Source organism: Coccinella septempunctata, chromosome 2, assembly GCF_907165205.1.
Source record: "Coccinella septempunctata chromosome 2, icCocSept1.1, whole genome shotgun sequence".
Lineage (NCBI taxonomy): Eukaryota > Metazoa > Arthropoda > Insecta > Coleoptera > Coccinellidae > Coccinella > Coccinella septempunctata.
In genome coordinates, this window is record NC_058190.1 from 619580 (window position 1) to 632562 (window position 12983).

Genomic DNA, 12983 nt, shown 5'->3' on the forward strand with positions numbered 1-12983 from the left:
ATACTTCGTGTTCGTTGATGATTTTTTCACTAAAATGTGTGTAATTGAATGCTTTATCAAATTCAATCGTCAAATGAATTTGGGACGCCGTCAGGACTTGAGGAATTGGGATTTTTGAGCCAGCAACGGTTTTCCGTTTCCGTAAAAACTCTATATCTCCGAAAATACTTCGTGTTCGTTGATGATTTTTTCGCTAAAATGTGTGTAATTGAATGCTTTATCAAATTCAATCGTCAAATGAATTTGGGACGCCGTCAGGACTAGACAGAATAGGATTTTTGAGCCAGCAACGGTTTTCCGTTTCCGTAAAAACTCTATATCTCCGAAAATACTTCGTGTTCGTTGATGATTTTTTCACTAAAATGTGCGTAATTGAATGCTTTATCAACTTCAATTCTCAAATGAATTTGGGACGCCGTCAGGACTTGAGGAATTGGGATTTTTGAGCCAGCAACGGTTTTCCGTTTTCGTAAAAACTCTATATCTCCGAAAATACTTCGTGTTCGTTGATGATTTTTTCACTAAAATGTGTGTAATTGTATGCTTTATCAACTTCAATTCTCAAATGAATTTGGGACGCCGTCAGGACTTGAGGAATTGGGATTTTTGAGCCAGCAACGGTTTTCCGTTTCCCTAAAAACTCTATATCTCCGAAAATACTTCGTGTTCGTTGATGATTTTTTCGCTAAAATGTGTGTAATTGAATGCTTTATCAAATTCAATCGTCAAATGAATTTGGGACGCCGTCAGGACTAGACAGAATAGGATTTTTGAGCCAGCAACGGTTTTCCGTTTTCGTAAAAACTCTATATCTCCGAAAATACTTCGTGTTCGTTGATGATTTTTTCGCTAAAATGTGTGTAATTGAATGCCTTATCAAATTCAATCGTCAAATGAATTTGGGACGCCGTCAGGACTTGAGGAATTGGAATTTTTGAGCCAGCAACGGTTTTCCGTTTCCGTAAAATCTCTATATCTCCGAAAATACTTCGTGTTCGTTGATGATTTTTTTACTTAAATGTGCGTAATTGAATGATTTATCAACTTCAATTCTCAAATGAATTTGGGACGCCGTCAGGACTTGAGGAATTTGGATTTTTGAGCCAGCAACGGTTTTCCGTTTCCGTAAAAACTCCATATCTCCGAAAATACTTCGTGTTCGTTGATGATTTTTTCGCTAAAATGTGTGTAATTGAATGCTCCATCGGTTCCAAGTCTCAAATGAATTTGGTTTTCCGTTTTCGTGAAAAATAACATTTTTTCAGGTAGAGACATTTCTGTACCTAGGCAAAAGCAGCGTGTAATAGGTACATTCATTCAATCCTATAACATCCAACTATTAAACTTATAATAAGTACATTTATATAAAATTATTTATGCAATTTGTGTGAATGAATTATTTTTAGTAAATACTAATCGGAGGCATTAAGACTTTGATGATTTGATAAATTGTAACAAAGGGTTGTGACGACTAATAATAGGTCCGATAGATCGACTGACACTCGATTCACATATATTACCTATCTAATTAATCGATTGATATACATATTAATGGGAATGAAATTGATTTCTTCATAATATATCCACTCTTTTCAATACAATTTCGAGTGAATTAATTTCCTTTCGTAATTGAATAAGTTAACATAAGTATTTGATTTCCTCATTACTAATTATGAAGAAAAAAATCTACATTCATACCGTTTTCTATACGTCGTCAAAACAATTAGTGCGACTATTGAACGTGCGTTTTTGAGAAAGAAAGATCAAAAGCGCCGAATAGCCATAAAAATGGGAGAAAAGGATAATTACCTAGGAAACCCGCAAGCAGCTGTGTCTTCTCTAAACGTTGCCCATGGGGCGATAAACAGTGGAAGAATTTGTTTGAATAAATTTGAAATGGCTTCAATCTATGTAATCTTGTGAAGGTGTTTAATGTAATTTTATTTCATAAGCGGGCTTTCTCCTGAGTGATGTGAAACGAAAGTGTCAATTTGACTTATTATGATAAAATAGAAGAAAACAGGAAAATGCATGATACACAGCCTTGTCCGGATATAATTCATTAAAGAGATTTATTATTTTTTTATAAAAATTCAGAATCGAACTCAATAACTGAGTTATAATCGTCGAATCTTACCGTTGATTTTCAAGGTTCACCTTTGAAAATAGTTTGAAATGAACTGCTAGAATGTTAAAATACTCTATATATGAATTATTGATATTTGGCAAAAACCTAAGTGTCATTTTACGATCCCTCCAGCTCTTCTTGGTTTTATTTGATTGATTTGGAGGATTGAAAATATTCCCGGAATTATTAGAGATGAAAGTATGAATTATTACAAAAGATATGTTGCCACAATAATACAAAATAATTTTACAGTATATTTTTACAGCTCAAATCACTTTTTTGCGTTAAAAGTTCCCATCATGGGAACTGCCATTGTCTTTATACAAATTTCTTCCCGATCGCATTTTTCATAACTATATAGAATCAATTCCAGCTTTGATAGTAACAAGCAGCTTAAGTGGAGATTATTTATTAAAATAATCTCCACTTAAGCTGCTTGTTACTATCAAAGCTGGAATTGATTCTATATAGTTATGAAAAATGCGATCGGGAAGAAATTTGTATAAAGACAATGGCAGTTCCCATGATGGGAACTTTTAACGCAAAAAAGTGATTTGAGCTGTAAAAATATACTGTAAAATTATTTTGTATTATTGTGGCAACATATCTTTTGTAATAATTCATACTAATAATAAATAATAATAATAATAAATAATAGTAATAATTCATAATAACAGTTAGGCCGGTTTGACATCAATTATTGATGCGCTGATCATTTAAAATAAAAAAATGCGGCGACTACTTAATTTTCATATTTGATACTTGAAAAGACCCCCAAACGATTATATTCTGGATTTATTTTTTAATCACCAATAATAATAATGATATCATTTTTTCGGTAATGTCATGGTGTACTCAACATTACCTACAATGGCTATCTTTAAACATTATTACTATTATATTGACCATACGATAAAATTCTGTAATTTTCATAGTGTGTACATAATAAGAGAATGGCCGGCCTGACGGCTGAGACAATCCTGTGGGGGCCTCCCTCAATAATAACCGAATCGATGGAAAAGCCCAATGTAATAAAATTGAGTGTTGCTTATTTGCACTGCAGATGATGAATGACCATATTGTGAGGGAATTTTATGGACCTATGCACGTTTCCTCACTGCAATACCTCAAAAGGACCGAAATGAAATTTTATAACAACTGAACCCTCGTATAATAACAACAAAAAAGATTTCCGAAACCGTTGCTGGCTCATTATTCTGACGGCGTCCCAAATTCATTTGACGATTGAATTTGATAAAGCATTCAATTACACTCATTTTAGCGAAAAAATCATCAACGAACACGAAGTATTTTCGGAGATATAGAGTTTTTACGAAAACGGAAAACCGTTGCTGGCTCAAAAATCCTATTCTGTCTAGTCCTGACGGCGTCCCAAATTCATTTGAGAATTGAAATTGATAAAGCATTCAATTACGCACATTTTAGTGAAAAAATCATCAACGAACACGAAGTATTTTCGGAGATATAGAGATTTTACGAAAACGGAAAACCGTTGCTGGCTCAAAAATCCCAATTCCTCAAGTCCTGACGGCGTCCCAAATTCATTTGACGATTGAATTTGATAAAGCATTCAATTACACACATTTTAGCGAAAAAATCATCAACGAACACGAAGTATTTTCGGAGATATAGAGTTTTTACGAAAACGGAAAACCGTTGCTGGCTCAAAAATCCTATTCTGTCTAGTCCTGACGGCGTCCCAAATTCATTTGAGAATTGAAATTGATAAAGCATTCAATTACGCACATTTTAGTGAAAAAATCATCAACGAACACGAAGTATTTTCGGAGATATAGAGATTTTACGAAAACGGAAAACCGTTGCTGGCTCAAAAATCCCAATTCCTCAAGTCCTGACGGCGTCCCAAATTCATTTGACGATTGAATTTGATAAAGCATTCAATTACGCACATTTTAGTGAAAAAATCATCAACGAACACGAAGTATTTTCGGAGATATAGAGTTTTTACGAAAACGGAAAACCGTTGCTGGCTCAAAAATCCCAATTCCTCAAGTCCTGACGGCGTCCCAAATTCATTTGACGATTGAATTTGATAAAGCATTCAATTACACACATTTTAGCGAAAAAATCATCAACGAACACGAAGTATTTTCGGAGATATAGAGTTTTTACGGAAACGGAAAACCGTTGCTGGCTCAAAAATCCTATTCTGTCTAGTCCTGACGGCGTCCCAAATTCATTTGACGATTGAATTTGATAAAGCATTCAATTACACACATTTTAGCGAAAAAATCATCAACGAACACGGAGTATTTTCGGAGATATAGAGTTTTTACGAAAACGGGAAACCGTTGCTGGCTCAAAAATCCTATTCTGTCAAGTCCTGACGGCGTCCCAAATTCATTTGAGAATTGAAGTTGATAAAGCATTCAATTACACACATTTTAGCGAAAAAATCATCAACGAACACGAAGTATTTTCGGAGATATAGAGTTTTTACAAAAACGGAAAACCGTTGCTGGCTCAAAAATCCCAATTCCTCAAGTCCTGACGGCGTCCCAAATTCATTTGACGATTGAATTTGATAAAGCATTCAATTACACACATTTTAGCGAAAAAATCATCAACGAACACGAAGTATTTTCGGAGATATAGAGTTTTTACAAAAACGGAAAACCGTTGCTGGCTCAAAAATCCCAATTCCTCAAGTCCTGACGGCGTCCCAAATTCATTTGAGAATTGAAGTTGATAAAGCATTCAATTACACACATTTTAGCGAAAAAATCATCAACGAACACGAAGTATTTTCGGAGATATAGAGTTTTTACAAAAACGGAAAACCGTTGCTGGCTCAAAAATCCCAATTCCTCAAGTCCTGACGGCGTCCCAAATTCATTTGACGATTGAATTTGATAAAGCATTCAATTACACACATTTTAGCGAAAAAATCATCAACGAACACGAAGTATTTTCGGAGATATAGAGTTTTTACAAAAACGCAAAACCGTTGCTGGCTCAAAAATCCCAATTCCTCAAGTCCTGACGGCGTCCCAAATTCATTTGACGATTGAATTTGATAAAGCATTCAATTACACACATTTTAGCGAAAAAATCATCAACGAACACGAAGTATTTTCGGAGATATAGAGTTTTTACGAAAACGGAAAACCGTTGCTGGCTCAAAAATCCTATTCTGTCTAGTCCTGACGGCGTCCCAAATTCATTTGAGAATTGAAATTGATAAAGCATTCAATTACGCACATTTTAGTGAAAAAATCATCAACGAACACGAAGTATTTTCGGAGATATAGAGTTTTTACGGAAACGGAAAACCGTTGCTGGCTCAAAAATCCTATTCTGTCTAGTCCTGACGGCGTCCCAAATTCATTTGACGATTGAATTTGATAAAGCATTCAATTACACACATTTTAGCGAAAAAATCATCAACGAACACGGAGTATTTTCGGAGATATAGAGTTTTTACGAAAACGGGAAACCGTTGCTGGCTCAAAAATCCTATTCTGTCAAGTCCTGACGGCGTCCCAAATTCATTTGAGAATTGAAGTTGATAAAGCATTCAATTACACACATTTTAGCGAAAAAATCATCAACGAACACGAAGTATTTTCGGAGATATAGAGTTTTTACAAAAACGGAAAACCGTTGCTGGCTCAAAAATCCCAATTCCTCAAGTCCTGACGGCGTCCCAAATTCATTTGACGATTGAATTTGATAAAGCATTCAATTACACACATTTTAGCGAAAAAATCATCAACGAACACGAAGTATTTTCGGAGATATAGAGTTTTTACAAAAACGGAAAACCGTTGCTGGCTCAAAAATCCCAATTCCTCAAGTCCTGACGGCGTCCCAAATTCATTTGACGATTGAATTTGATAAAGCATTCAATTACACACATTTTAGTGAAAAAATCATCAACGAACACGAAGTATTTTCGGAGATATAGAGTTTTTACGAAAACGGAAAACCGTTGCTGGCTCAAAAATCCTATTCTGTCAAGTCCTGACGGCGTCCCAAATTCATTTGACGATTGAATTTGATAAAGCATTCAATTACACACATTTTAGCGAAAAAATCATCAACGAACACGAAGTATTTTTGGAGATATAGAGTTTTTACAAAAACGGAATACCGTTGCTGGCTCAAAAATCCTATTCTGTCAAGTCCTGACGGCGTCCCAAATTCATTTGACGATTGAATTTGATAAAGCATTCAATTACACACATTTTAGTGAAAAAATCATCAACGAACACGAAGTATTTTCGGAGATATAGAGTTTTTACGAAAACGGAAAACCGTTGCTGGCTCAAAAATCCCAATTCCTCAAGTCCTGACGGCGTCCCAAATTCATTTGAGAATTGAAGTTGATAAAGCATACAATTACACACATTTTAGCGAAAAAATCATCAACGAACACGAAGTATTTTCGGAGATATAATTTTTTCACTTATATAGTACGGATATCAATGAACAGGCAATAATTATTTAGAATCAAATGCCAGGAGACATAGGTTGTATTGAAATAATGAGTAAATTTCATTATTCCTCTCATTCCAATGAAATAATATCGAAATACAAGCGAATGAATCGTTCACTTCCTTCTGTGCAGTTTGGCAACGCCGCGCACGGTCGACTCCGCCTCGCGCCATCGAAGCACCGTACGTCAGAAACCGTGGCTGGAAAACCGTTGCTAAGTTCACTCTAGTATCTGAAACATAGAAAAAAGAACAAAATTTTTCCTCTTCTACTTGTACTACTTATATTAGTGTTCTGTGCTACTTATACTTCACCAAGTGTCTGCAACATAAAAAAACGAATGATAGACATGCATTGAAAGTTCAATATAGACAGGTTTTCAAACTAAAGTTTCCATGAAGCAAAATCCCTCTGTCATTTTCTTTCAATATGTCCATTGAACTCTATGGACCATAGAGTTCAATGAATATGTCCTATCAAAATGTAAGTGCTAAGAAAACCATAACAATTGTATTTGCATTTCGTAGTCAGTTCATAGCCTAATTATTCAAAACCTTATTAATTCTGAATAATATACAAATGTTGAAGGCCAAAACTATACTAGTGTATAGGCCATTACGTACGAAAAAACCTGCAACGTTCTCGTTATCTGTGTATCCTATTTTTTCAGTGCTTTTGTCAAATTCAAATTTCAAATGTTTGTGTTTAGTATCTCATATCCAGTTTTTTTCACGTTTAAATTTAGAAGAATCTATAAAAAATGGCGACGATGGCCCAGCGCAAAAGTAATATCAGTTTGTGTATGAAATACCCGAAATGTATAAGAAACATATGTATCCTTGCTCACATAGACCACGGCAAAACTACTGTTGCAGACTCTCTTCTTGGAACCAACGGCATAATAACCAGACGTTCAGCCGGTTCCTTGAGATATTTGGACGATCGATTGGATGAGCAAGAACGTAAGATTACGATGAAAAGCAGTGGGGTATCTCTTATGAATCCAGTGTATTGTGATGTTACCAAAACTGAAAAATTAATGTTGTTGAATATGATCGACACTCCTGGACATATAGATTTCTCATCAGAAGTGACGACAGCTGTAAGAGTAAGTGACGGAGCTATTATATTAGTGGACGTTGTTGAAGGTGTGTGTGTGTGCAAACTAGAGAATCGATAAAGCAAGCTTTTGAACAGAAAGCTAAAATGCTTCTTTTACTCAATAAATTAGATAAGCTTTTCGTGAACAAAGACGTGTACCAAATTTTCATCAGGATTTCCCAAATTATCGAAGACTGCAATTCTGCAGTCGCTCAGTTGTATCAGTATACAGGAATAAGTGAAGTTGATATCGAAAATACCGATCTGCTTTTCCAACCGGAAAAGGGAAATGTTATTTTTGCCAGTGCAATACATGGATGGGGATTCACTTTGAAACAAATAGCAGCAATGTTCACCAGTATGCTTCCTGGTGAAACTGTTGAATCGTTGAACAAAAAACTATGGGATTTCGATCTGTATATTGATGCAAAGAGTAAAGCGATAAAGAAAGGTGCTATACAAAAGGCAAAAATGAATGTATTTACTCAGTTATGTTTGAAAACACTCAAATATGTTTATGCAACAATAGTAGTTCAAGAGGATAAGGAAAAAGTAAATGTCATTTTGGAGAAACTGGGTATTAAAGAAATGACTAAAGATATGAAGCACAGAGATCCCAAAATACAAATTAAATCTATTTAAGAGACTTGGAAATCATTAGCACAAACGATACTCCAACAGTGCCTCAATGTTTTTCCAGCCCAATGTGACATTCCATCAGAAAAAATCGAATATTTGGTAAACAAAAGTGTTCTCTGTGAAGATCCCTACTTGAACGAATGCAAAGATGAACTGATATCCCATTTAAAAAATTGTGCTTCCGATGATGAGGCCCCTGTTGTGTTGTATGTTTCTAAAATGTTCTGTGTGAATAAGTCTGATTTATCGCAATACCAAACTAGGTCAATAATATTGGAAGAATTAAGCAGAGTGAGAAAAAAAGCATTGAAAAATGGTGAAAAAGTCGAAGAGGAGAAAGATATTGTTACCGTAGCTTTTGCCAGAGTATTCAGTGGAAATTTGAAGGAGGGGCAAGAAGTTTATGTTCTACATCGTGGTTATAAGCCTGACAAGACTAAAATAGAAGAGAATGTTTGGAGTTTTATTGCGGAAAACAAATATATAACAAAAATCAGGGTGAAACAACTTTACGTGTTGATTGGAAGAAATCACCATGATTTTGAAAAGAGTGTACGACGTGGTCGAAAAGAGAAACGGTAAAGTCCTCGACTCTGTGTGTATGGACGAGGCAGAAAAAAAATACTTGGTGAAGGCTCATCTGCCCGTTATTGACAGTACGGATTTTGTGGGTGAGATGCGCAAAATTACGTCAGGTCAGGCTTCTCCCAATTTGACATACAGCCACTATCGAGTTATCAACGAAGATCCGTATTACAGACACAATATCGAGGATCAGATAGATAAGAAGGCTGTTAGGGCGAGTATCATTTTGAGGGACGCAAGGAAGAGAAGAGGGCTCTATGTTGATGAGCAGGTGGTGACGCATGCCGAAAAAGAAAGGAATAGGAGTAAGAAGAAATAATTTCGCAATTTTGTAAATAACTGTATTGCCCTCGGGTGACGCGTGTAAAAAGACGTTGTTAAATTTCCTATTTTACAGAGTTGTTCAATAAAAAATCAATAAGATCTTGTGTTTTAATATTTATCATGAAAAATAAAAATAAACAAAGCCGTTCCAAACGTTTCTTTTTGGTGACCATTATAAAATGAATTGATGTAGAAATTTATGCCTTAGTTTTATATTTGTATTATGTTCGGTTTTTTCTAGGGTTTGTGTTGTTATTTAAAAAAATTTCATAACTGAAAATTATTATTATTTTTAACAAAGATCTTTGATTTTAATTTTTGATGGGTATGTCTATGGAGAGCATCACAGACCTAATAATTATTAGAGCATTGAACCCAAGAAAGAACTACAATGATTGAGAGAGGAGAGGAAAACGATCGCCATACTAAAAATGTGTCTCGAAAAACGGGGAAAATAGGAGACGCTGCGATTGTAAAGTTGCTCGATAAAAGGTGGGGATTTAGGCGCCAATCTATTGGTCAGATATTTTTATTCAGAAGAGTCAACTTCTCACGAGGGATGACAATATCGATTTCTTTCATAATCAATCCATCATCTTTTTTCATCGCAAAAGTGCTCTTAACGCACAAATTGAATCCTAGCCGATTCTTGAGGTAAGGTTTTTTTAAATTTTCACTCAAAAATGCACTCTGAAATTTTATATTTTCCTTTTCTTTTCGAAACCAAACCACTATTACACTAGTGCACGCTTCAACATTTCACCATGATTATATCTTGTTCTCTTATCAAAAATCGAAAATAATATTATTCTAATCATCTGTCACCAGAAAAACTCAGCCAACTTCAAGTAGTTTAAATCAAAATTTCGCCATCCCGCGGTCGCCAGCGCGGCTATTAGCAAAAACACGAACTACCCTATTGGTACATACACTGCGCAAAAAAATTAACGCACATTATGGAAATCTCAAATTTATTCTACAACTGAAGGTGTTCTCAATGATAATTATTTTTATCAGAATTATGAATGCATATGTTATCCACTTTCAACGGTTTTCTTCAATACAGATGTTGTTTCCCAGCAGGAATAAAAAAAGATGATATTATCAGATTTTGAATGCATTGGCTCCATTCTAAAATCAGTTGTTCTCGATCATTTCTAGTGATCAATAGTTTTTCTTTCGTTTGATTTGCTACACTCGATCGCTATGCAACGCGAAACACGCAATTTGACCCAAGAGGAATGTGCCCAAGCGGTAGTTTTGCGAGAAGAAGGGTGGACATGCACAAGAATTGCAGAAAGGTGTGGAGTTTCCCATACAAGTGTGTCCTGAATGTTGAAGCGATTCAGGGAGACAGGTATGAACGTCCGAAGACCAGGACAGGGTAGACCACGGGTAACAACTGCAATTCAAGAACGTTACTTGAGAGTTTCTTCGTTGAGACAACGGTTTGCAACCGCTCGCCTCCTTCAAATTCAGCTTGAGCAAACTCATGAGGTGCAAATTAGCACTCAGACAATAATAAATCGCCTCAGAGAATATGATTTAAGGCCTCGTGTCGCGGCAAGAGGCCCAGCTCTTACCCCAGTCCATCGAAGGGCGCGTTATTTGGATTTTGCGAGAGAGCATATCCATTGGGAAAGAGTTCTCTTCACAGATGAGTTTAGATTCTGCCTCTACCATTGTAATCGACGTTCCATTGTATACAGACGTCCACATGAAAGATATGCTCAGTGCAATTTCCTGAATACTACTGGTTTCGGGGGAGGATCGATTATGGTATGAGGTAGAATATCTTTGACTGCTCGCACAGACCTAGTGGTCGTTGATAATGGAGCTATGAATGCTGATAAGTATTTAAGGAACATTCTCGAAGAGCATGTAGTGCCATTTGCCCCATACATTGGTGAAAATTTCAATTTTATGGACGATAATGCCAGACCCCATCGTGCGCGCATCGTTCAGGAGTACCTTGAAGAGGTTGAAGTCTCTCGAATGGAATGGCCAGCAAGAAGTCCAGATCTCAATCCGATTGAGCAAGTTTGGGACAACCTCAATAGAAGGCTGAGAAGTTCAGAAAATCATCCAGCTACTCTTAATGACTTAGGAATCCAACTCGGAGAAATCTGGGAAGGATTAGATCAGAACATTTTAAGATCACTCATTTTGAGTATGAACCTTCGTTGCCGAGCTGTAATTTTAAATATTAAATCACTTATCAGCATTTCAGTATTTTGAAAATTGTTCATTTCTCTTCTTTCACAAAAGATTCGGTGAAATCCTGAATTTTTCTTCCATTTAATGTGTCTTGTTTCGTTCAAAACCCTCCCGAGAGAACATAAAGAATAAGTTATAAAGTCAATGTAGAGTTAACTTTCATTAAAATTGAGATTTTCAGAATGTGCGTTAATTCTTTTGCGCAGTGTACTTTAGGAGACAAAAAATCTATGGTCTCAAAGCAGCGATCGTTCTCCTTATAGAGGGTCTCCTCTTTATTCAAAGGTTCTCCTTGTGTATATTCTCCATAGGTGATATCAAAGAGATCTTTGGCAGAGATATAATATATTTGGCCAACACGAACTCAAGGAGTTGATGAAAACGCTTATTAAACGATAAAATAATAAAAAATAATTAAACACCAAAATTTTTTTCCGTTTTTCTGATGAAAAAAAAATTCAAATTTTCCCAAACATTACATTGTTAATAACTTCTAGATTTCTGCGAAAATTTTCTAGTTTTGCTAAGACAAACATTTTTCAAGTGTTTACAATTGAGAGAGACTGAACTTTAACTACTTGTTTGTAATCCCAGTTAACTTTCAATTCAATAAAATTTTGACTGAGATGTTAAACCTTATTATTATTACTTGAACTGAGAACTTTGCTCAGCCACATCACATAAGGGATTCAACCCCTTCCTAGATCATCTTCAGAAATTCCAAACCAACGTTATGTGTAATATCTTCAACAAAGATCATCAGCCTAATCATTGAGCTCATTTTTTATTATGGACACATTGATATGTTCCTCTAAGACAAAGTTATGAAATAACAACCAGCGAAGAAGGTTGAATTTATTTATTTAATTGCTATTACACAAGCAATAGAACATTTTTAGGGTATTCCATTAATAAATGAAATATGAAGAAGCAATAATGAACACTCCTTCTGGCGAAAATCATGTATTGTTTATGAAATATCTTTGAAACGTCACATTTCGAAGTAAAAATTTCAACCGGTTCCCAGAAAAAAATTATTTTAAGCACTTAAAAATGAAAAATAAAAATGGGTATTTAATTTAAAGCGTTCCGTTTCTATTGCACAAGTTGGCAACATCGACTGAAATATGCCTTGATAATAAGAGGACAACAAATACATTATCTTGATGAGATACGAGATAGACAAAGATGGCTGTCTATGAAGTCTGCGACGAACGAGGAAGTTAGTAAAATTTTATGGAATTTTTATGGCCGGTTGCTGTTGAGGCTCACCACTAAGTACGCGCCTGTATATCAACAGCTGTTATTTTATAAACAAGCTGATCGGACGTTGTTCTTTTCATTGTCTTGTATGCGCTGTTGCCAAATCGTAAAATCCGCACAAAGCGATTTAAATTTTAAAACCCCATTTTTGAAGGATGATTTTGACTAGATTCTGCGGTGAATTTGAAGAAATCATGAATGAAACTCATAATTAATCAGTTTGAACTTACATATGCAGTGATAACCC

At 35.4% G+C, this 12983-nt stretch overlaps 1 protein-coding gene across 1 annotated transcript; it reads left to right on the forward strand.

Moving 5' to 3' along the window:
* Positions 1 to 6997: 6997 nt before the first annotated feature.
* On the forward strand, positions 6998 to 9350 carry LOC123308530 (elongation factor-like GTPase 1). The gene is given in 2 exon segments (XM_044891233.1): positions 6998 to 7757; positions 7760 to 9350. Coding segments are annotated over 2 exon segments (1560 nt in total). The 5' UTR covers positions 6998 to 7367; the 3' UTR covers positions 8930 to 9350.
* The last annotated feature ends 3633 nt before the right edge of the window (positions 9351 to 12983 follow it).